At 46.5% G+C, this 20,119-nt stretch overlaps 1 protein-coding gene across 3 annotated transcripts; it reads left to right on the top strand.

Moving 5' to 3' along the window:
- Window positions 1-237: 237 nt before the first annotated feature.
- mybbp1a (MYB binding protein (P160) 1a) lies at window positions 238-19,803 on the top strand. 3 transcript variants are annotated; one of them, XM_088398632.1, is made up of 27 exons: window positions 238-493; window positions 839-934; window positions 1,024-1,107; window positions 1,184-1,258; window positions 1,371-1,478; window positions 1,616-1,806; window positions 13,206-13,373; window positions 13,491-13,608; window positions 14,343-14,632; window positions 14,735-14,839; window positions 14,944-15,069; window positions 15,188-15,382; window positions 15,462-15,570; window positions 15,658-15,748; window positions 15,902-16,065; window positions 16,140-16,247; window positions 16,324-16,446; window positions 16,621-16,791; window positions 16,902-17,023; window positions 17,095-17,229; window positions 17,616-17,703; window positions 17,865-17,996; window positions 18,193-18,261; window positions 18,331-18,444; window positions 18,583-18,684; window positions 18,758-18,882; window positions 19,291-19,803. In XM_088398632.1, exons 1-27 carry the CDS (start codon window positions 329-331, stop codon window positions 19,622-19,624), a joined length of 3,708 nt encoding a protein of 1,235 aa, XP_088254758.1. In that variant the 5' UTR covers window positions 238-328; the 3' UTR covers window positions 19,625-19,803. The 3 variants fall into 3 exon arrangements, with proteins under 3 accessions (XP_088254758.1, XP_088254757.1, XP_088254759.1); XM_088398631.1 differs by having other exon boundaries at window positions 239-493; window positions 16,866-17,023; XM_088398633.1 differs by having other exon boundaries at window positions 239-493; window positions 16,866-17,023; window positions 18,758-18,924; window positions 19,291-19,432.
- Window positions 19,804-20,119: the final 316 nt, after the last annotated feature.

Raw genomic sequence — 20,119 nt, 5'->3', positions numbered from 1 at the left:
CTGCGTGTGGAACCCAATCGATAAACTGGCATTTAATTTTAGCTTTATTCTTAGTAATCGGTGTCCAGTTTTAATTTCCAATGTGGCAAATGTGTTTTCTTAATACATTCTATCAAATTCCGTTCTAATTGAAAAAAAAAAGGGATGTCTCTAGGCCTTTAAGAAAAAAAATCAAAAGGTCGCTGTTTGGTCACCATTTGCATTGTCAATAAAGTTGTAAATTGTCAAAATAATTGACCCGGAAGTAGTCACTTCCCCAGGAAAAGACGTGCATACACGTTTTTTCCTCGCTGTACTTTCGGCATTCTCCGGTGAGGTGTTCATAGACATGATGGATATTCAGCCGATTGCGGCCGTGCCGGTCCGGACGGCTGGTGCCCTCCATCAGAACCGAGTCTTCCTCGACTTCTTCTGGGATTTGGCAAAACCCGATCAAGAAATTCGTCTTCGAGCGGTGGAAAATCTTCTGAAATACCTAAAAGACAACAACGAGGTGGGTTGCGTTCAGCTATGCGTATTGTGGCACACTACACTGGAGCAGTTTAAAGTCATGTTACAGTCTTTTCATGACGTCTTAATCCTTGAAACCACAGCATAATTAATCGAGTTAAAAACGTATCCATTATTTTATCAACATACATGTGTGCCAACACTGCCATTTCAAATCAAAAGATGAATTAATTTAGCACATCGTCTGAAAAATAGAAAGTAAAATATCATTTACACAGTATACCTGCCATTTTAACATAATTTGAACGTATTTCGCGAGTAGAACATTTTAACCGATGTAATTAATATGCAATAATGATTTCCGTGTTATGCATTGTGTTGTTCACAGGAGGATGAGTTGGAGTACACGCTTAAGAAGTTGGTGGACGGACTTGCTCACACGCGGGAGGCGGCGAGGCCAGGTTTCAGCCTAGCTCTGGGTCAGGTGAGCGAGGATTCCGACGACTGTGCCCCATGCTTTGACCCGTTAGTGTTTGTGGTGTGATGCCAAAACTATGTTATTGTTTCCGCCAGCTCCTGACCGCGTTTGAGGACATCACTCTGCAGAACATTCTTGACAGGATCAGAGAGAAACACAATGTGCAAACAACCACAAAGGTGACTATTTATTTTGGGGGGGAGTGGGATTAGAATATGCTGTAAGAAAAAAGGTTAAATATTTCTTGTCCTGCAGAAATTTGTCAGAAATGCTGCATTTGGCAGCTTGTTTGGCGTCCTTGCTCTCCATCAGTCAGGTCGCCTTTTCAAAGTAAGTACGTAGGAACACATGCAAACCTTGTCTTATGCAGGCCGTGTGACTAGAGAATGTCCAGCGCATGTAGTAAATTTGAGCTCAACTTTTCTATTTTGCGCCCGTGCAGGAGCCCCCAGTGGTGCTGGGTTGTGTGCAGCTTCTGCAAAACCTCAACCAACAGCGACAGCACCTGAAGGACCTGCCCAACAAGACCATGATGGACATCCTCGCTGGGGTATCAACAGCACAAAAAGGCTTTTTAATTATTATTTTTTTAAGAGTAAATTGTTTTATAACCAACCTCCGTAAAATCAAATTTCTGACTCATGCACAGTCATCATCACAGTCTCCCCTGTGTCGGTGTCCCGGCAGGTCCCCAAGAAGGTATTTGAGGAGGTCCTGCTGAGTGCTCTGCAGGCCGACATGGCCTCGGCTTTCCAGACTCCAGAGCAGCTGCAACTGCTGTTGGTGGCGCTGGAGCGCTTTCCCCAGACCCTCCAACCCAAGAAAGTAAAAAAACTGTTGGGCTCTTCCAAGATCATCAACGACGACAACATTGGACAGTAAGAATTGCCAAAATGTGCACCTAAATCAGCGGTGGGCAAACTTTTTGAGTTGCGGGCCGAAGTGGGTTCTAAAGTAGATGTAGTAGGAGTAGATGGATGTAGTGTTTGTGTGAAGTAATATAAACGACCTGTAAAGGTCATTGCATAAAAGGTTTTGGCCTTTAGTAGGTAGTAAAGCATGGATATTCAAAAAAGGTTTTTTGAAAACAAATGCATTTATTAACAGCATTAAAAAAAAGAAAATTCACCAAAAAACTGCTATCAGTGATTCTCATAAAATACGACACTGTTATTATGAATAACAGTCTCCATCACTTCAGTGCCTGCAGGTCAGATTAATGAAAGATGTTTATCTTATGAGATCACATCAAACGGCAAACATTACGACCAAATATATCATCTTGAAGAATCGGTGAAAGCATACATCCAAATAAAGTAATCAAAACGGCAACATGGTGAGGGGTATCTGAAAATCAGAGCAGAATTTTAACTCACAAACACCTGGTAACAGAGGTGAGGAAACGGGAAACACTTCCTCAAAGTAAGCCTTAAGAACTTTACAGGTTAAGATTAGTCGCAAACAGGTGGTGCATCAATGTCCTTGAGCATCCTGCATTGTTTGAAAATGAGAATGGTCACTAGTTTCAATCCCTGCTATTTGTACAAATCATATTCAAAATGCATTTTTTTACAACAAACTTGAGAGCCTCCCCTTCACTTTCAGTGGGAACAGTGTTGTTGGTCTCCCTTTTTTTGCTAGTGCGTCATAGTCTGGAGTAAAATTTGTTGTGGCAATTCTTAGGAGATATCCGAGGTGTTGGTCCGTTTACCTAGATCTGTGACGGGTTGATGTTGATGTTCATGTGGCTGAACGTCACGCCGCATACGTCAAGCCAAATTGTCCACTCTTTTTTAAACACTCGGCACTCAGTGTCCACCTTGCTTTTCCTTGGACGATTCATTTTAATGGAAGGGTTCCAGTGGAAAGTTTGTGGGTGGCTTTTGCGTAAAACTGTATCTGAAAGCTCAGCGCGCGAATTACAAGAATGCTGTCGTCACAGCCCACGCTCTAAATTCGGCACTGATACAAATAGAGCGCGAGTGCGCCGTGTCCGTACTACTGAGTACGTACACGCACTTGTGAGTGTGCACCGAGCTTTCTGACACGGCTTCCGGTAGTAAATGTGCAGGCGAGCGGTTCCCCATCTACTGGGGAAACGCAGTCATTGCAGGCAAAACGACCCAAAAAAATGTTTAATAATACAATTTATTCAGGGTTGGCGGGCCGGATTAAACGGTCCCGTGGTCCGGATGTGGCCCGCGGGCTGTAGTTTGCCCATACCTGACCTAAATCCTTGGATAGTCACTAAAAAAAACTAGCTAGTCATGTCCTTTTTTGTCCTTCGGTCTTCCTTTCCTTCTTCTTCCTTCTGATACCCAGGTCATGGCTGTGTTGCAGTCATTGTTGTGGTCCTGCCGTAGTATTCATTTTCCATCTACGCATCCTAACTTCTTCACTCAATGGCTCCATTTCAGCTCTTTCTAGTAGGTCTTTAGTGCTGATGTGGTCTTGCCAATGTATGCAGAGTATTCTTCGTAGGCATCGGTTGTGGAACACATCAATTGCCTTGCTGTCCCCTTTATTCATTTTCCACGTTTCACATCCATACAGCAGTACTGGCACTACTAGCATCTTATCTTAAGCTTGGTTCTTCTTGAGATGTCATTGGAGCTCCAGGTCTTTTTAAGTTTGATAAATGCACCTCTTGCTTATGACAGCCTATTCTTCAGATCTTTCATACCGCCTGTCTCTTTACACACTATTGCTCCCAAGTAAGTGAACTGGTCTACATCTTCAATATCTTGTTCATTGATCTTGATTTGTTCCTGTTTTTTTGCATTTATCCTCATTGTTTTTGTCTTTTGTGTATTGATCTTGAGTCCTACTCGCTTGGCTTCTGCATCCATTCGGGTTGTTTTATTCTGCATATGATGTTTTGTAGAGGAAAGTCATGCTGTATCATCTGCAAAGTCCAAATCATCAAGTTTTGATGTCAGCTTCCATCTACCGTATTTTTCGGACTATAAGTCGCGTTTTTTTTCATAGTTTATTGGGTACTCAGGAGCGACTTATATGTGAACATTTTCACAAATGTGTATTTGATCATTAACACATTACTTACCTACTAGTATAGTTGATCACTTCACATGTCATTTTCACTTTAAATCGCATGAGGGTGCACTATGGCTGTGGAATAATTGGAGCCTCACTGACAATGAGTTCCATTCACTGACTTCCGGAATCAGGAGATTTAATGATTTGGAGTGACACAGATGGTCCGATAAACTCGTTATTTATGTTATAGTTATTTGACATATAGTTTATTTAGAGTAGCAACGTGTATGTCGTTAGACTTCAGTAGTTTCCGATTGTCTAGCGAGGCCGTGAAGGCGGGGGGGATCCAGAGCGCTTGCGTGTGTTGGCTCATATGTTGAGCTCTTGATTTGTGAATTAAAGCCGGTTACCAAACCCACGTCTTGCCTGGTACATTGGTAAAGTACTGACGACGAGTCTGACGACGAGTCTGACGACGAGTCTGACGACGAGTCTGACGACGAGTCTGACGACGAGTCTGACGTCAGCGGCGCATGTAGTAGGTCCGGAATCAACAGCTGTTTTGTTTTTTATTGACACAGAGGATGAATCTTCCGATGGATTTAATGATTTGGAGTGACATGGATGGTTTGAGAAACGTGTTATGTTATAGTTATTTGAATAACTGTTAATGTAACATCTGGCCCGTTCTCAGCTCCTCGTTTGTGTTTATGTCATGTTAGCATACGGTATTGTTAGCCTTTTGTTGCTGGTTCATGTCTTTTTTTGGTGTTGGATTTTGTCAAATAAATTTCCCCCAAAATGCAACTTAAACTCCGGTGCGACTTATATATGTTTTTTTCCTCTATAGTGTGCATTTTATGGCTGATGCGACTTGTATTCCGAGCGACTTAGTCCGAAAAATACGGTCATTCAATTTTCTCCCTCTTGACTTGTTCTTCGCATAATCCAGTCCATCACAATTAAAAACAAGAACCCTGACATATTGCATCCTTGCTTTACGCCAGTTTTGATGTTGAAACACTAACATACCCCTTGGTCTTCTACCGCACACTGGAAGTCTTCATAAAATAGTCTGACCATTCTCACAATCTTCTCCGGAATTCCATACTTCTTCATGATGATCCACAGGCTTTCGTGATGTACAGAGTCGAAGGCTTATTCAAAGTCTACGAAGTTTAAGTATAGTGTTGCTTGCCACTCATTTACCTGTTCAATTATGTTTCTCAATATGAAGCCTTGCTCTGTTGTTCCCCTACCTGTCCTGTAACCTGCTAGTTCCTTTCTCAGCCTGCAATCGATTCCATTCTTTATTCGGTCTGCTATAATCCTGCCCAGTATCTTTCCCACTTTGTAGAGCAGGGTTATGCCTCTTGAGTTTTTGCATTCTTTGAGATTTCCCTTCTTCGCTAGTTTGATGATTAGTCCTCTCTTCCACTTTGTTGGGATCTTCTCATGTTTCCATGTTTTCCGTAACAGTTGGTGTACCTGCATTGCTGAAAACTTTACATCTGCTTTTAATAATTCGGCTGTGATGGAGTCAATTCCTGCTGCCTTGCCATTCTGCAGTCTTTTTATTGCTTCTTTGACTTCACTTAGTGTTGGTTCATTTACCGTGATCTCTTCAATTCTGTTGCTGAATTCATATTCGTCTTCTTCAGTTATTGGGTTTTCCGGCTCTGTTCTATTTAACGCTTCTTTTAGGTGTTCCGTCTATCTCATCTTAATTGCATCCCTTCCACTAACGAGGTTACCATCCTTGTCTAGTACTGCTGTCCTCTGCCTGGGTCTCTCGTTGCCCAGCGTCTTTGTTAGTCCATAAAGTGTCTTCATGTGTTGTTTTCTTGCTGCAGCTTCAGCTTCACTTGCAATGTCCTCCATCCATTTCCTTTTGTCTGCTTTTATACTTCTCTTCACCTCTTTGTTCTTCTCTGCATACTTGTCTTTTAGCTGCTTCTTGATTCTTTCGGAATGTGTTCCCAGGATCTTCTTATTTATTTCTTCTCTTTGCTCTACGAGGCTCCATGATTCCTCACTGATCCATGGCTTCTTCTTTTTCCGTGGTGTACCCAATACTGCTTCCGCTACTTCTATGTATGCCCTCTCCATTACTTGGAAGTCACGCTCTACCTCTTCATCTCCTGCTCCTCCTCGCTCTAACTCTTCGAATACTTGATAGCTGTTTCTTAAACGGATAGTGAAGGTCTTTAACATGTTTTCGTTCTTCAACTTTGCAATGTCATACTTGATTCTGATGTTTTTCTTTTCTTTTTGTCGTCTCTTCTGTCTTAGCTTGATTGTTGTACATACAAGATAGTGGTCACTTCCAATGTCTGCAGACCTGTGGACTCTTGTATCACTCACTGAGTTCCTAAATCGTTTATTGATGGGTGTGTGATCAATCTGGCGGCGCTGAGCTTTCTTCGCCAGTGACGTGGTGTTGGCGGATCAGGAGAGGTCCTCACTGATGTGCACCCCCAGGAATTTGGTCCTGCTCACCCTCTCCACCACAGCACCGTCGATGGTCAGCAGCAGGTGTTGGGTGTGACCCTTCCGGAAGTCAACAACAATTTCCATGGTCTCGTTGACGTTCAGCAGGAGGTTGTTGTCCCTGCACCACGCGGTCAGAAGGTCAACCTCCAACCTGTACTGAGTCTCGTCGCCCTTAGTGATGAGACCCACCAGAGTCGTGTCGTCAGCAAACTTTAGTATGCGGTTGTCGTTGTAGGACGCAGTGAAGTCATGCGTCAGCAGGGTGAAGAGCAGCGGACTGAGCACACAACCTTGGGGGGCCCCCGTGCTCAGCGTGATGCTGGCGGAGATTTTGTCGCCAACACGTACCACCTGAGGCCTCTGACAGAGGAAGTCCAGTAGCCAGTTGCAGAGGTAGGTACTGAGGCCCAGCTTGACGAGTTTGCAGATGAGTTTTTGTGGCACGATGGTGTTAAAGGCAGAACTGAAGTCCACAAACAGCAATCTCACATACGAGTCCCTACTCTCCAGGTGGGAGAGGGCCGAGTGGAGGGCAAAGCAGATGGCATCCTCAGAGGGCCGTTTGGCCCGGTACGCAAACTGGAAGGGGTCTAAGGTGGGGGGAAGAATGGAATGAATGTGCTCCAAGACAAGCCGCTCAAAGCACATCATGATGATGGGCGTCAGTGCCATGGGGCGGTAGTCATTCAAGCAGGACGGAGCAGGCTCATTCGGCACAGGTACGATGGTGGCAGCCTTGAAACACGAAGGGACGATGGCCTGCTGCAGGGAAATGTTAAAGATGTTCGTGAAGACACCCGTCAGCTCCCCAGCGCAGTCCTTCAGCGCTCGACCTGGGATGTTGTCAGGGCCCGCCGCCTTACGGGTGTTGATAGCGGCAAGCGACCCTCCTCACGCTGTCGGCAGAGAGGCACAGTGTCTGCGTGTGTGAAGGGAGAGTGGTCTTCAGCGGGCAAGTGCTGTTCTGAGCGTCGAAGCGAGCATAGAAGCGGTTAAGATTGTTGAGCAGACGGATGTCGCCCTCACAGCTCTGCGGCGCGGGCTTGTAGTGATGGTCTGAATGCCCTGCCAAAGGCTCCGTGCGTCCCTACTGTCCTTGAAGTGGGCGGTAATCTTGCAAGAGAACGCCCTTTTCGCTTCCTTGATGCCCCGGGACAGGTCGGCCCTCGCTGCCCTCAAGCCAGCCTCATCCCCCGCTCTCAAGGCTTCGTCCCTGGCCCTCAGCAGCCTGAGGACAGCCCCCGTCAGCCATGGCTTCCAATTAGCCCGTGTGACGATGGACTTCGAGTGAGTCACATCATCGTTGCACTTCGTGACGTAAGAGGAAACAGAGTCAGTATACTCCTCTATGTCTGTCTGATTGTCGCAAGTGGCCGCCCACTTAAACATGTCCCAGTCAGTAGTGCCAAAGCAGCCTCGAAGCGCATCAGAGGCACCCTCAGGCCACACCTGTACCCGCTTGCGAACCGGCCTGGATGCCTTCACCCTTTGTCTGTATGCAGGCAAAAGCATAACAGTGAGATGGTCAGAAAGTCCAAGATGGGGGAGAGGGGCGGCCTTGAAAGCTCCTTTGTGTGTAGAGTAGACCAGGTCCAGGAAGATGTCACCACGAGTTGGAAAATTAACATGCTGGTGAAGCCTCGGAAAAACAGACTTCAGGTTAGCATGATTAATGCCCCCAGCGAAGATGGTGAAACCGTCAGGGTGCGCTGTCTGTTGTTCACTGACGGCCTGGTACAGTTCACTAAGAGCCGCGATCCTGTCGCCTTCGATGTTGGAAGGCGGGATGTATACCGCGACTAGCAGAATCGCAGTAAATTCCCTTGGCAGGTAAAATCTATGTCTTTATGTGGAAACAGCGTACCTGTTATGACTAGTTCGTTCATGTCACACATTTCGCACAGCCTTTCTCCGTTGTTATTCAGCCTGTCTGTGCCAGCCCATGACCCTGTTGTAATCTTGGTGTCTATCTCCTACTTTGGCATTCAAGTCTCTTGTTACAATCAACATGTCATGTTTGTTCCTGCTATCTAGTACATTTTGCAGTCTCGTGTAAAATTTGTCCTTTTTTTCTCTTCTGCATCTGCTGTGGGTGCGTAAATGTATAATCGTTAACTTAATGTGTTGGGAGTGGTACCTGGCTTGAATGATTCTTTCGTTCACTGGAATCCAGTCAATCAGGGCTCTTGCTGCTGCTTTCGACCTGAGTATGCCTACGCCTTGCCTTGTCTATGGTTGTCGTCGGCTCTTCCTGAGTAGATGTAATAAACTTGACTTGACTTGAGTAGATGATGGTTTCTCCTTTTGCCAGTTCCACTCTTCCTTGTCCTGTCCAGTGGGTTTCGCTGATACCCATGATGTCCATTCCAGGGCTGTGGACTCGGTCGGATTTTTGCACCGAGTCCGGCCTCTTGACCACCGAGTCAGAGTCCGAGTCCGGCTGTCCATTTTTTCTGTTAATTCATGTGACTGCTTAGTCTTTATTCAAGGCTAATTTAGATCAAAATCTACCAGAACGAACGCAACTGCTTTCACACTGGCTGGTTCGGCTTATATAGGATCCCTTGCTGAGAGCGCGGACGTAAAAGTGAGGCGACGTTCCAATCGGACGTCGGATCGATAACATTTTCCCTGCCCTACCGGAGTTGTGCTAGTTCATAACGTAGATCACTCATGGCGTAGTCATAAATGTACAGTTGACAATTTAACCGATAGAAGTGGATACATTGGAACATAACCTACACTCTAATATATTATTTGACATGGTATTAAATGCGTGGCTTTACAAAAATAGTCATTGAAGCCCACCCTTAGCCCTGAGTGCCATTGGCATGAGGCAAAACGCTTGAAAACACACACTCTCGCCCAATTAAATAACCATTCTGAAACACAGGACATGTAAGATATTATTTTTTAATCATTAATTACACCATTATAGCTCAGACATTTATCTAAACACAAATTAGTGACGACCCCACAACTATCGAAACACATCAATGATATAAGCTGGGTGACATAATCGTCTTTGGCATTGGTACATAATGTAAACATTAGCCTAAGTGCAACTCAACGTGGCCGCATTGATCGTAAGCAGGGCTGTGGACAGTATTCCTACGCGCATTCTCAGCAGCATGATGAAAATAAAATTGAACGTATTTTTTTTATTGTCGGACTCGGTGGACTCCGTCAAAATCAGCACCGAGTCCGGCAAAAATGACAGAGTCCCCGAGTCCGAGTCCACATCCCTGGTCCATTCCTCTGTTGGTCATTTCTCTTGCTGCTAGTGTGATGTTGCCGCTTACGTATAGTGTTCGTACATTCCAGTTTCCAATAGTCATCGCGTTATTCGTGTGCAGCAGTGGTCTATTCGGCCCAAGGGCGCCCTGTTGGCTTTGGTCCCTGTGCGTCATCGTGTCTCTGGGTACAGGACTGGCTACAGCGTTCCCATGATCTGGTGTGTGCGCTCTGCTTCTGGTTTCTGTAATAATGTTTTTTTTCCGGGAGCGGGACATCAGCCCACAGCCCAACCCCCAACCTGGAGGGCCAGTGGAATCAATCTTTGTCTAGTCTCTACCCTTCGACTTGTTCGGCATGGGTGACCCTGCCAGGAGTGTAATACTCCTGCCGACATAGCTCTAGGGGTCACGGAGACACGCAAACCACCCTACCACGATAAGGTGGTCGTAATAAGTAATAATTTTACTTGGACCTGAGGTGCACCGTCTTGATGCCTAGGTGCTATGCTAGACTCATATTAAGATATATATATTTTTTAAATTAGTGCTTTGCCCCCAAGTGTGTTGAAGTGAATTTTGTCGAGGAATGATGTACAGGGGGCTCATTTAGACCAGGGGTCACCAACCTTTCTCAAACCGAGAGCTACTTCCTGGGTACTGATTAAGGCAAAGGGCTACCAGTTTGACACACACTTCTGAAATAGCCAATTTGCTCAATTCGGCTTTCACTATGTGTTATTGTCATTTCAGTGTTCACATATAAGTGTGATTTTAACAAGAATAGCAAAAATACAGTCAAACCTTGGTTTTTGACCACAATCCGTTCCAGAAGGTGGTTCGAGAAGCGAATCGGTCGAATTCTGAATCTATTTTTCCCATTACAAATAATGGAAAAAAATGTACCGTATTTTCCGGACTATAAGTCGCTCCGGAGTATAAGTCGCACCAGCCATAAAATGCCCCCAAAAGTGAAAAAAAACCCATAAGTCGCTCCGGAGTATAAGTCGCATTTTGGGGGGCAATTTATTCGACAAAATCCCACACCAAAAACAGTCATGAACGAGCAACAACAGGCTAAACGATAGCAACAACAGGCTAAACGATAGGTATGCTAACGTGTCAAACACAAACAAAGAGCTGAGAACGGGCCTGACGTAACATATAGAGTGATTAAGGACAACTATTACATGAATAACATGTTTATAAAACCATCGGTGTCACTCCAATTCATTAAATCCATCAATCGTTAGGTATGCTAACGTGACAAACACAAACAAGGAGCTGAGAACGGGCCTGACGTAACATATAGAGTGATTTAGGACAACTATTACATAAATAACATGTTCATAAAATCATCGGTGTCACTTCAATTCATTAAATCCATCGATCGTTCGATATGATAGCAACAGGCTAAACGATAGGTATGCTAACGTGACAAACACAAACGAAGAGCTGAGAATGGGCCTGACGTAACATATAGAGTTATTAAAGAAAACGATTACATGAATAACACATTTATAAAATCATCGGTGTCACTCCAATTCATTAAATCCATCGATCGTTCTTTGTCAACAATGGGTGCACGCGGCTGAGGGCGCTTGCACTTGAAAATATTCCACAGGCTCATAACGATAGATAAACTATATTTCAAATAACTATAATATAAGCAATAATATTATCAAATCATCCGTGCACTTTAAATCCATCGATCAAATTCCTCATCCTTTGTCAACTTCGCCGTGCGTGCACCCTGACGTCAGCCTCGTCTTTATTCCACAGATCTAGTATATAACTATATTGTAGCGTTAACAAAGTACAAGGATAGACGTGGGTTTAGTAAACGACTCTTTATTAAACAAAACAAACTTCCAAGCGTGGGTACGTTTGTCCTTTATGTAAACAACCGCCGTGCCGTGCCACTGACGTCACTTGAAATAGTAATCCCTTGGTACATCACGGTTCTCCAAACTTTCTTTCTGCTGCTCGATTACTGTTTTCAGCTGCATATTTTACAACTTGAAGTTTGTAACCTGCAAAATATGAGTTTCTTTTTGGTGCCATTTTTCTTAAGCCCACCCAGTTGATGAGTCACGGCCAACGGTGAAATTTAGAGCGCCCTCATCCAGTTTCGTCTGAAAATATAATTTTTTTCAGATGTAGTTTTTTGTTTTGTTTATTTGGTTGTTTTATCAAAGTCAAAGTCTGCTTTATTGTCGATTTTTTTTTTTTTTATTTTTTTTTTTTATTTTTATTTTCTTCCATATACTAAGACACACAGAGATTGAAATTACGTTCCCACTATCCCTCGGTGAGATAGTACACATATGCATACAAGCAACACAAAAAAAACAAGAAGGCACAAACAATAAATAAATAAGAGTGTTGAATAAATGATAAACAAATAATAATAAATAATAATAATAAACATAAGAGGAGCAAAAATGGAGCAAGTGTACATACCGCAGACAGTGGACTTGGATATGGTGCTTTAAAGTGTTAATTGCTTTATTTGATGTTTTCTCTATTTTTTTATGTTTTGAATATGTTCAAGATAAAGATATAAAAGCATGTGAAGTGATCAACTATACTAAAAATAACAGGGAAGTGGTGGCAACTGCAGTGCACCGCTGAACGCACAAACGTAGCGCGTTGCCCACCGCGCAACTGCACCGTGCTGGTCACATTATTGTGACAGAGCCGTCACTGAAATTTAGAAAATATCTTTAAAGTCCTGATGTGCTTTCCAAAATTTAAGTGGACCTAAGTGCGCATTGAGCTTAATTTTTTTCCGATCGCGCAACTGCAGCGCACCGCCAAATGCGCAACTGCACCGCGCTGGTCGCATTATTGTGACAGAGCCGTCGCTAAAATTTAGAAAATATTGTTAAAGTCCTGATGTACTTTCCAAAATTCAAGTGGACCTCAGTGCGCAGGGAGCTTAATTTGGTCCGATCGTGCAACCGCAGTGCGCCGGCTGCTCACTGTTGCATTGCTTTAAGAGCGTCTTTGTGTTTTAGGATGGCTTTACTGCTCCCACTTGCTTTCTTTGGAGGCATGATTAGGGGTTAATACAATCCTCAAAGTAACGAAAATACAATAACAACGGAGTCAGTCAGATTCCAGGCCTCGCGGTCGGGTTTTCTCGGGTCCTCCCGGCTCATCTCGCGAGGTTCGACCTCCGAATTTTGTTCAACAACCGAAGCAAAAAAAATCTCAAATTTTTTGTTCGAATTCCGATTTGTTCGAGAACTGGGACGTTCGAAAACCGAGGTTTGACTGTAAAATAAAAAGATGCAGCTCACTTACAAGTGCCGCTATTTGAGCAAATTTTAGAACAGTCCTGCGGGCGACTCATGCGGTCCTCACGGGCGACCTGGTGCCCGCGCGGGAACCTTGTTGGTGACCCCTGATTTAGACAAAATGAGTGCTCTACTGCCATCTTATTTTTCATCTGTTTGGTCAATCCCAAACCTTTTGCGGGGCTTGATTGAGTGATGAACATCACAGAGCCTTTTCTGAACTCTCAAGGTGCGCCGGGTTCTCTCTCGTAGGCTGACACACCTACTTAAGATGGCTGCCCGCTCGGCAAAGAAGGAATGTGCGCTGCCACCGTTGGCCCTGGACCTCCTGAAGCTGTCCCTGAGGGAAGACAGCTTCCAGCTCTTCTGGAAAAAAGCCGTCGTGGAGGGAATGCTGAAGGAGCACTGGGGGCCCACGCAGTGAGTTTTGTACACAAGAGCATTAGCAAACGGGAAAGTGCCCCCTAACCCACACAACTGAGTTGACATTTGAAACTGACCATCAATTCTTCCGTGCGTGTTTTGTTTTTTGTGTAGCTTTGTGAGTTTCCGACTGTTGGGCAGCGCTTTGCCACTGCTGTCCGTATACCAGCTCAGAGAGGTTCTGTCAGGGGAGGTAATGAAGCAATACGGCGATCACGTGGTGTCGGCCCAGGTTAGTCGAGATTTCTTATTGGCGCCGCACGCGGCTGCGACATAGACATTAACCATGTGGCCTTCTTACTTGGCCACGCTGATAACACAATTCCTCCATGTTTGATGAGGAATGTTGAATGAGCCGCACGGAAATTGGTTGGATTTTTTTTCCCTAGTTCGTTACTTGGCAGAGTTGGTTACGTCTCAAGCTTATGCCCTTAAATGGGCTGTTGGGGATAAAAATAACCCAATATGGGGTCAAGACCAGCTCAGTGGCCTAGTGGTAGAGACTGGAAGGTTGTGGGTTCAAACCCTGGCCGGGTCATACCAAAGAGTATGACAATGGGACCCATTGCCTCCCTGCTTGTCACTCAGCATTAAGGGTTGAAATTGGGGGGTTAGATCATCAAATGATTCCCGAGCGCAGCACCGCTGCTACTCACTGCTCCCCTCTCCCCCAGGGGATGGATCAAAATCACACGGGGATGGGTTAAATGCAGAGGACAAATTTCACCACACCCAGATGTGTGTGTGACGATCATTGGGACTTTAACTTTTAAGATTGGACCGACTCGGGACAGATTGTTTTGTGCATTGGGTTATTTTTATCTTTTCTCCTGGGTCACACCAACATGGGTGCAGTGGCCAAGTAGACCGTTTGAGTAACACGCAGTTGTGTCACTGTGAAATAATGCCACAAGGTGGCGCCCTGGATACAACTCGCCGGAAATAACTCATTGAGTTGTTTTGCAGAAACAAGATCACTTCAAGCTGGCGCCCGAGATGGACGCTTATGTGTCCAACTTCCTGGCTGGCTGCCAGGACACTGAAAAGCAGTTGGCGGTGATGGTGGGCTTCACCTCGCTCGTCAATCAGGGCTACCCGGTGGTGCCGTCCGTGTGGCGCGTGGTGCAGCACCTACAGCCGGCGGCGCTGCGGAATTATGTGGCGTGGCTCAGGTCCATCTTCCTGCGGCCCCGTGTGGACGAGCTGCTCAACTTCACCTCTCACAAGCAGACGGAGCGCAAAGAAGAGTTGAAAGAGTGAGTCCCGAGGAACCAAGAGGATTCCCGACAAAACAAAGGGTACCTCGAGAAACCCGGGAAGCAGAGTGAGCACTCACCAGCTCGTTGTCCTCTTTTAAGGCCCCCCCAATTTCGCCTGAGGAAGTGGATCGTGGCCAGGCTGGTCTCCATCGTGGACAACAACCACGTGAAGAAGGACGAGCAGCTTATCATGGACATTGCCAGGTAAGATGCATCATGATGACCAAGAACTCCTCCTCGAGCTGAAACTGTACGATAAAAAACTCACAAATGATGTCACCATGTGACTTCCCACTTTTTTTCTCCAGATTTGTCTTTTTCCACACCTTCTTCAGCGTCAAGAAGGCCTGCGCCAACATTCCAGAAACCGAAGAGAAGCTCCACATCCCACTGGATGGGAAAACCAGAGCACTGATGGTCACGTCTTTCTTTGGGTGGGAGTTCAACTATGTTTGCTGAGAATGAGATGACACTTGAGTAGCATTTTTTATTGTTTTGGGGAGCTCCCGGGCGCACACGACATTGCGTCACTGTGGAACGTACATCCACCAGGCTCCTCCTATCCGTGCATAACTTGCCGCTGGCCGACGAGTCGGTGGCGCCCCAGAAGCGCCCGACGGGCGTCACGTCCGACGGCTCCTTGTGGCTGGAGCGCCTGGTCCAGTACGCCCAAGACCTGCTCGACAAGCCCGCGTTGGTCCGCCCCGTCCATACCCTCAGTGAGGAGCAGAGGCAGGCCTGGGACAGGTCGGCACCGTGTATTGCCTCGTTGACTCTCCCGCGTTGGCGACGATTGTCATCGTGTTTGTTGCTTCTTTTCTCTCAGCATGTTGGAGTCGGTGGTGTGCCTGAAGAAGAAAGGCGGCAAAGGCCACTCGGCGGAGAACGCCGCCTTCCAGCAGCTCTTCCTCTTGATCGGCATGCACCTCTTCAAGGTATGCCCCGCCGGGTTCACCTTTCGCTCGGCGCGCTCGGCAAGCAAATGAGCAGAAACAAAACGGACCGCGCTGCCTTTGGCCAAGGCTCCTGATGAGCTGCTAGACGTCGTGAAGGACCTGCAGAGATGCGTGGATGAAGCGCAGGAGAAGACAGCCAAGAAGAATCGGGAGAAAGGTCAGCTGCTCGTCACCAAAGCAAAATGTAAAGCGTCAGCATGGTCGAGCCAAAAGCAAGAACAGATATGCATTGTCAAAAGGAACGAGGAAAAAAGCCACTGGCAGCATTTTGTATATGAAACAAATTTGTGTGTGATTTTTGTTTGGGTAGCCGGCAAGCGGGGGGAGGCAGAACCCCAGTGGGTGGAGGTGATGGTCGACATCTTGCTGTCGCTGCTGTCCCAACCCAGCCGCCACATCAGGCAGGTGTGCAAGAGCGTCTTCGCCTCCATCTGCCCCCACGTCAACGCTGCCGCCCTCACCGCCATCCTGGACGTAAGCCATGGTCCGCCCGCCCGCGCTGCTCGCTGCCCGGGTGCTGTCACGCCAGACTTGTCTTAATTGCATAGGCGCTGGAGCCGGATGAGGACGCAGAGGGGGACGGCCCCGTGCTGGTTCTGGACGACGTCGAGGCGGCCGAGAAGATGGAAACGGAGAATGACGTTGAGGAGGACATGGTGCTTGGCCTCTTTTTGATTTGGTCTCCGCTCAAGCTGCTGCCTTGACTTGAAAGTAGCTTTTGCCCCAAAAAAGGAAGACGAGTCAGATGGCGCCTCCGACGAGGACGACGACGACAGTGATGAGGCCGTGGAGGAGGAGGTGGACCAAAACTTCAAAGCGGAGCTGATGAAGGTGCTGCAGAAGAAGAACGCTCTGGTGAGGCTTTGGAGTCGGAGAGCGAGTGGCGCCACGCTGTTTGCATGTGTGTGCGTGTGTGTAATTTAATATTTCCCCACTCAGGGGCATCATCAGTACAAGATTGACATGATCGCTGAAGCTCCCCTGTCCTTTTTATCAGCTGAGGATGATGACGTCATACTTTGTTTCCAGGCCGCAGAGGAGGATAGCAGTGAAGATGACTTGGATGATGATACCATGATGGAGCTGGACAAGAGCCTGTCGGTGCTCTTTTCGGAGCAGCAGAAGAAGGTCCTGGCCAGAAAGGACACCATGGCTAAAATGCGCAAAAAGAAGACACTGTTGTTCGATTTCAAGATCAAGGTAGGTCGGAGACCATCTTCCATTGGAACATAAAAAGGGGGGGGGGAAAAAAGCTCTCGTCTTTGTAATTGTAGGTGCTGGACCTGGTTGAGGTGTTTGTGTCGCGGCAGGCTGACAATCCTCTGGTTCTGGACCTTTTGGAGCCTCTGCTGTCCTTGATTGAGCGAGGGATGGCGTCGGGCAATGAGCAGCAGGGGCAGGAATTTCTACGCAGGGCGGCGGACATTTTCAAGTAATACACTCCTCCATACTCGCAATGAGCTCCCACAACAAAACCACTGCCATTTTCTTTTCTTTTTGTAGGAACCAGCTGTGCAGGTCCAAGGGCTACTGCAAGACAGCACAAGACCAACAGGAAGAGCTTCACCTCCTTCTGAACAAGCTGATGACAAAAATGCAGAAGTTGTCCGAGTCGTCTGTCGGCCTCTACTATTTCAGGTCCTCGTCGGCAAACTCTAACCAAAATGGCTGACTTAGTGTCCCCTTGGAGCATGGCTCCTTGACACTTTTTCATGGCGGACCGATTTGGGCCAATGGATTAAACTCATTTTAGGGCTTTTCTTGGGGGGGGTCACTGACTGTCACTGACTCCACAAACTAACTTTCCAACATGACCGTCTGAAACCAAAGTGGCTGACCTTCTGGGACTATGGTGTTCAAACTTTGTCTCTAGTTACGATAGACGTGCGCACTTTTCTGTCAATTGGTGAAAGTTTTCATGGGGCTGTTTTTTCATTTTTTTGTTTTTTTTGTTTTTGTTTATTTTCCTTGTATGAAACTCCAAAATGGCAGCATCCACCATCTTGTGTCTGTTTTGTTTTCAGCGCCGCTCTGTATGTCGTCAAAGTGTTGCGAGGAGTTCCGTCCGGCGAAAGCGTGGACGGGGCGCGGGTGTCCGGGATTGCGCCAGACGTACGTAACTAACCTCCTTCTTTGAATGAATCCTTTTGTTGCTGTCTTTGATCAATCGGGCCGTCCTCAGCTGTACACCTTGCTCATCACTTGTCTCACAATAAGCTTGAAAGCGAGATGAACTGCCTTGCGAGCTGACGTTTGGCCTCGTGTGCGTTCAGTTGTGCTTCATGGGCAACGTGGACGTGGAGCAGGTGGCCGGCATCTTTCGAGAGGCCCTCGGCCACTTCATGAGTCGCAGGAAGAGCCCCCTGACCACCCAGATGTTCACTGACCTCTTTGCTAGATTTCCGGTAAGCGAGTAGGGCGCAGCGGATGGCAGCACTAATTAATACGACCCGCTCGTCATATGTGTGCATGCGTGTGTGCACGCGCTAAGCTAATACAAAAATGAAATATAACGAGGACGCACACACATAATTATTATTGACATTATTGGCACTGACATTATATCCTATGTATGTGTGTGTGTATGTATATATCATGCAGGTTTTGTGCGTGAAGCTGTTGAACGCGACGGTGCAGCACATCACATCAGGCATCAGGGAGCACCAGCAGGTAGCATAACCTTAATTTTGAAGCAGATCAAGTGTCAGCGCAAACGTTGGACGTGTTTTGTGCGTGCAGAGCCAGGCGTGCGTGTTGCTACTCCGTGCCATGCAAAATAGGGACGTGCAGAAGCTGATGAGCGGCGCGCCGTGGTTGCATTTGTGCACCAAGGTGGTGGCTCAGCTCACCGCGGTGAGTCCACCATTGAACCCCCCACCCCCAGAACAAAATTACTGCTCTGTATCGAACCGCAAATGCAAGTCAGAATATTGCCTTGCGGCTTCTTTCCCCGAGCCGATGCCAAGTTGATTCAATGGGCCACTATCTCAGGCTTTCAAGCTGCAAGGTCAAATGGAGAACAAGGCTCTGCGGGAAAAGACGGTGAGGGCGCTAGAGCTGTGTCGCTTGCTGGTCAAACTCATCCAACTGCAGGTAGGTCGTACATGAGCAGGAAACAAGATATCAAAAGAAGGAAAGAAAAAGAGGACATCCGATGTCTGTATAGAAGCTGTCTGTGGACTTGGAGGCTCTCAAGAGCGCCCTGCAGCTCCTGCCTGAAGTGTTTACCTTCAAGAAGACAGGCAAGCTAGAGGACACCTACTGGACTGTCATGAGGCACTTTGGAGTCACGTGAGTGCCGGAACGAGCCAAGGCCGTCGCAACTTTTACAAGGTTCACAATTGCCACATGCCGCTTTTTGTCTCGCATCTACCGAACATAATTCCGTGGCACCCGATGGGGGATGTTTTTACTGAATCACGGAAAGCAGGGGTTGTAAAAAAGCGTTTTTCTTGAGGTACCACAAGATGGCAGCAAAAAACGACTTTTCTTGAAACTCATGGATTACCGCAAGATAGAGCCAAAGAGCAGTGTTTTTACTTTGCTCATTTGCTGACTGACTAGGAAGGTCATGGCGGTTAGGTTCCCCACAAAAACAAACACAATCCTCTTTACTGACATGAGAAGTTGACGTCAGCTTCTCCTATCGGGGTGTCCGAGAGCGTACTCAGTCATCTTGTTTATCTTTGCCACCCTCAGGAAGCCGACGATGGAGAAGATAAAGCCTGGCAAGGAAGGTGGCCAGCAGCCACCGCACCGGTCTGCCAAGAAGCAAAAGGGCTTCCTGCCAGAAAGCAAAAAAAAGAAAAAACGACCGCAGCCCGTCTTGGAGCCCGCCGCAGCCACCAGCTCGGCCCCAATGACGGACAACGCGAGGGTGAAGAAAGGACAGGGCAAGACGAAGAACAAAAAAAAGTCAAAGCGGAAGGCAGATGGCACGCCGACGTCGCAGCCCGGCCCGGCCAAGAAAAGCAAAATGCAAAATGACAAGTCAGTTAAAAAGAAGAAAAAAAACAAACAAAAGAAAGATTAAAGAGGAAGTATAGAGTTGGACTCTTTAATATAGATTTTTTTTCCTCCATTTTTTATCAACCTTTTATGAGCCTCGAAAAAGTGCAAGGATGGGAATCCTAATTTTTTTAATGCATGACTGCTTTTTTCAGGGAAAAAATAACATCATTAAAGCCCTCTTCTCCTGCTGGGGATTCATCACCACGTTGCACCCAGTCGTCAATCTATTATGTGCACCGAAGCTATAAGGCTGCTCCATTTGCGCTCTAAGCCATTTTATGTTGGCAGGCACAGACACTCTGCTTCATCATCAACATAGGGAAGGTTTTTATAAGAGCCACAAGTTGAAAAATAAGCTGCCATAAATAAACAGCAACAAGCAGAAATGCTCAAATTATTTCATGTTACATTGACTTAAAAGTTAGTCAAATGAGAATGTATGCCCTTGAACATGTGCTTATTGGAATACTGCTGTTTTTTTTTTTTAGTTAAGCAATAATGTAGTTGAACCTGAAAA

Source organism: Syngnathus floridae, chromosome 15, assembly GCF_059516105.1.
Source record: "Syngnathus floridae isolate MCC-2025c chromosome 15, RoL_Sflo_1.0, whole genome shotgun sequence".
Taxonomy (NCBI): domain Eukaryota; kingdom Metazoa; phylum Chordata; class Actinopteri; order Syngnathiformes; family Syngnathidae; genus Syngnathus; species Syngnathus floridae.
The sequence above is the reverse complement of the archived record's forward strand: the minus strand, read 5'-3'. Positions and strand labels throughout refer to the sequence as shown.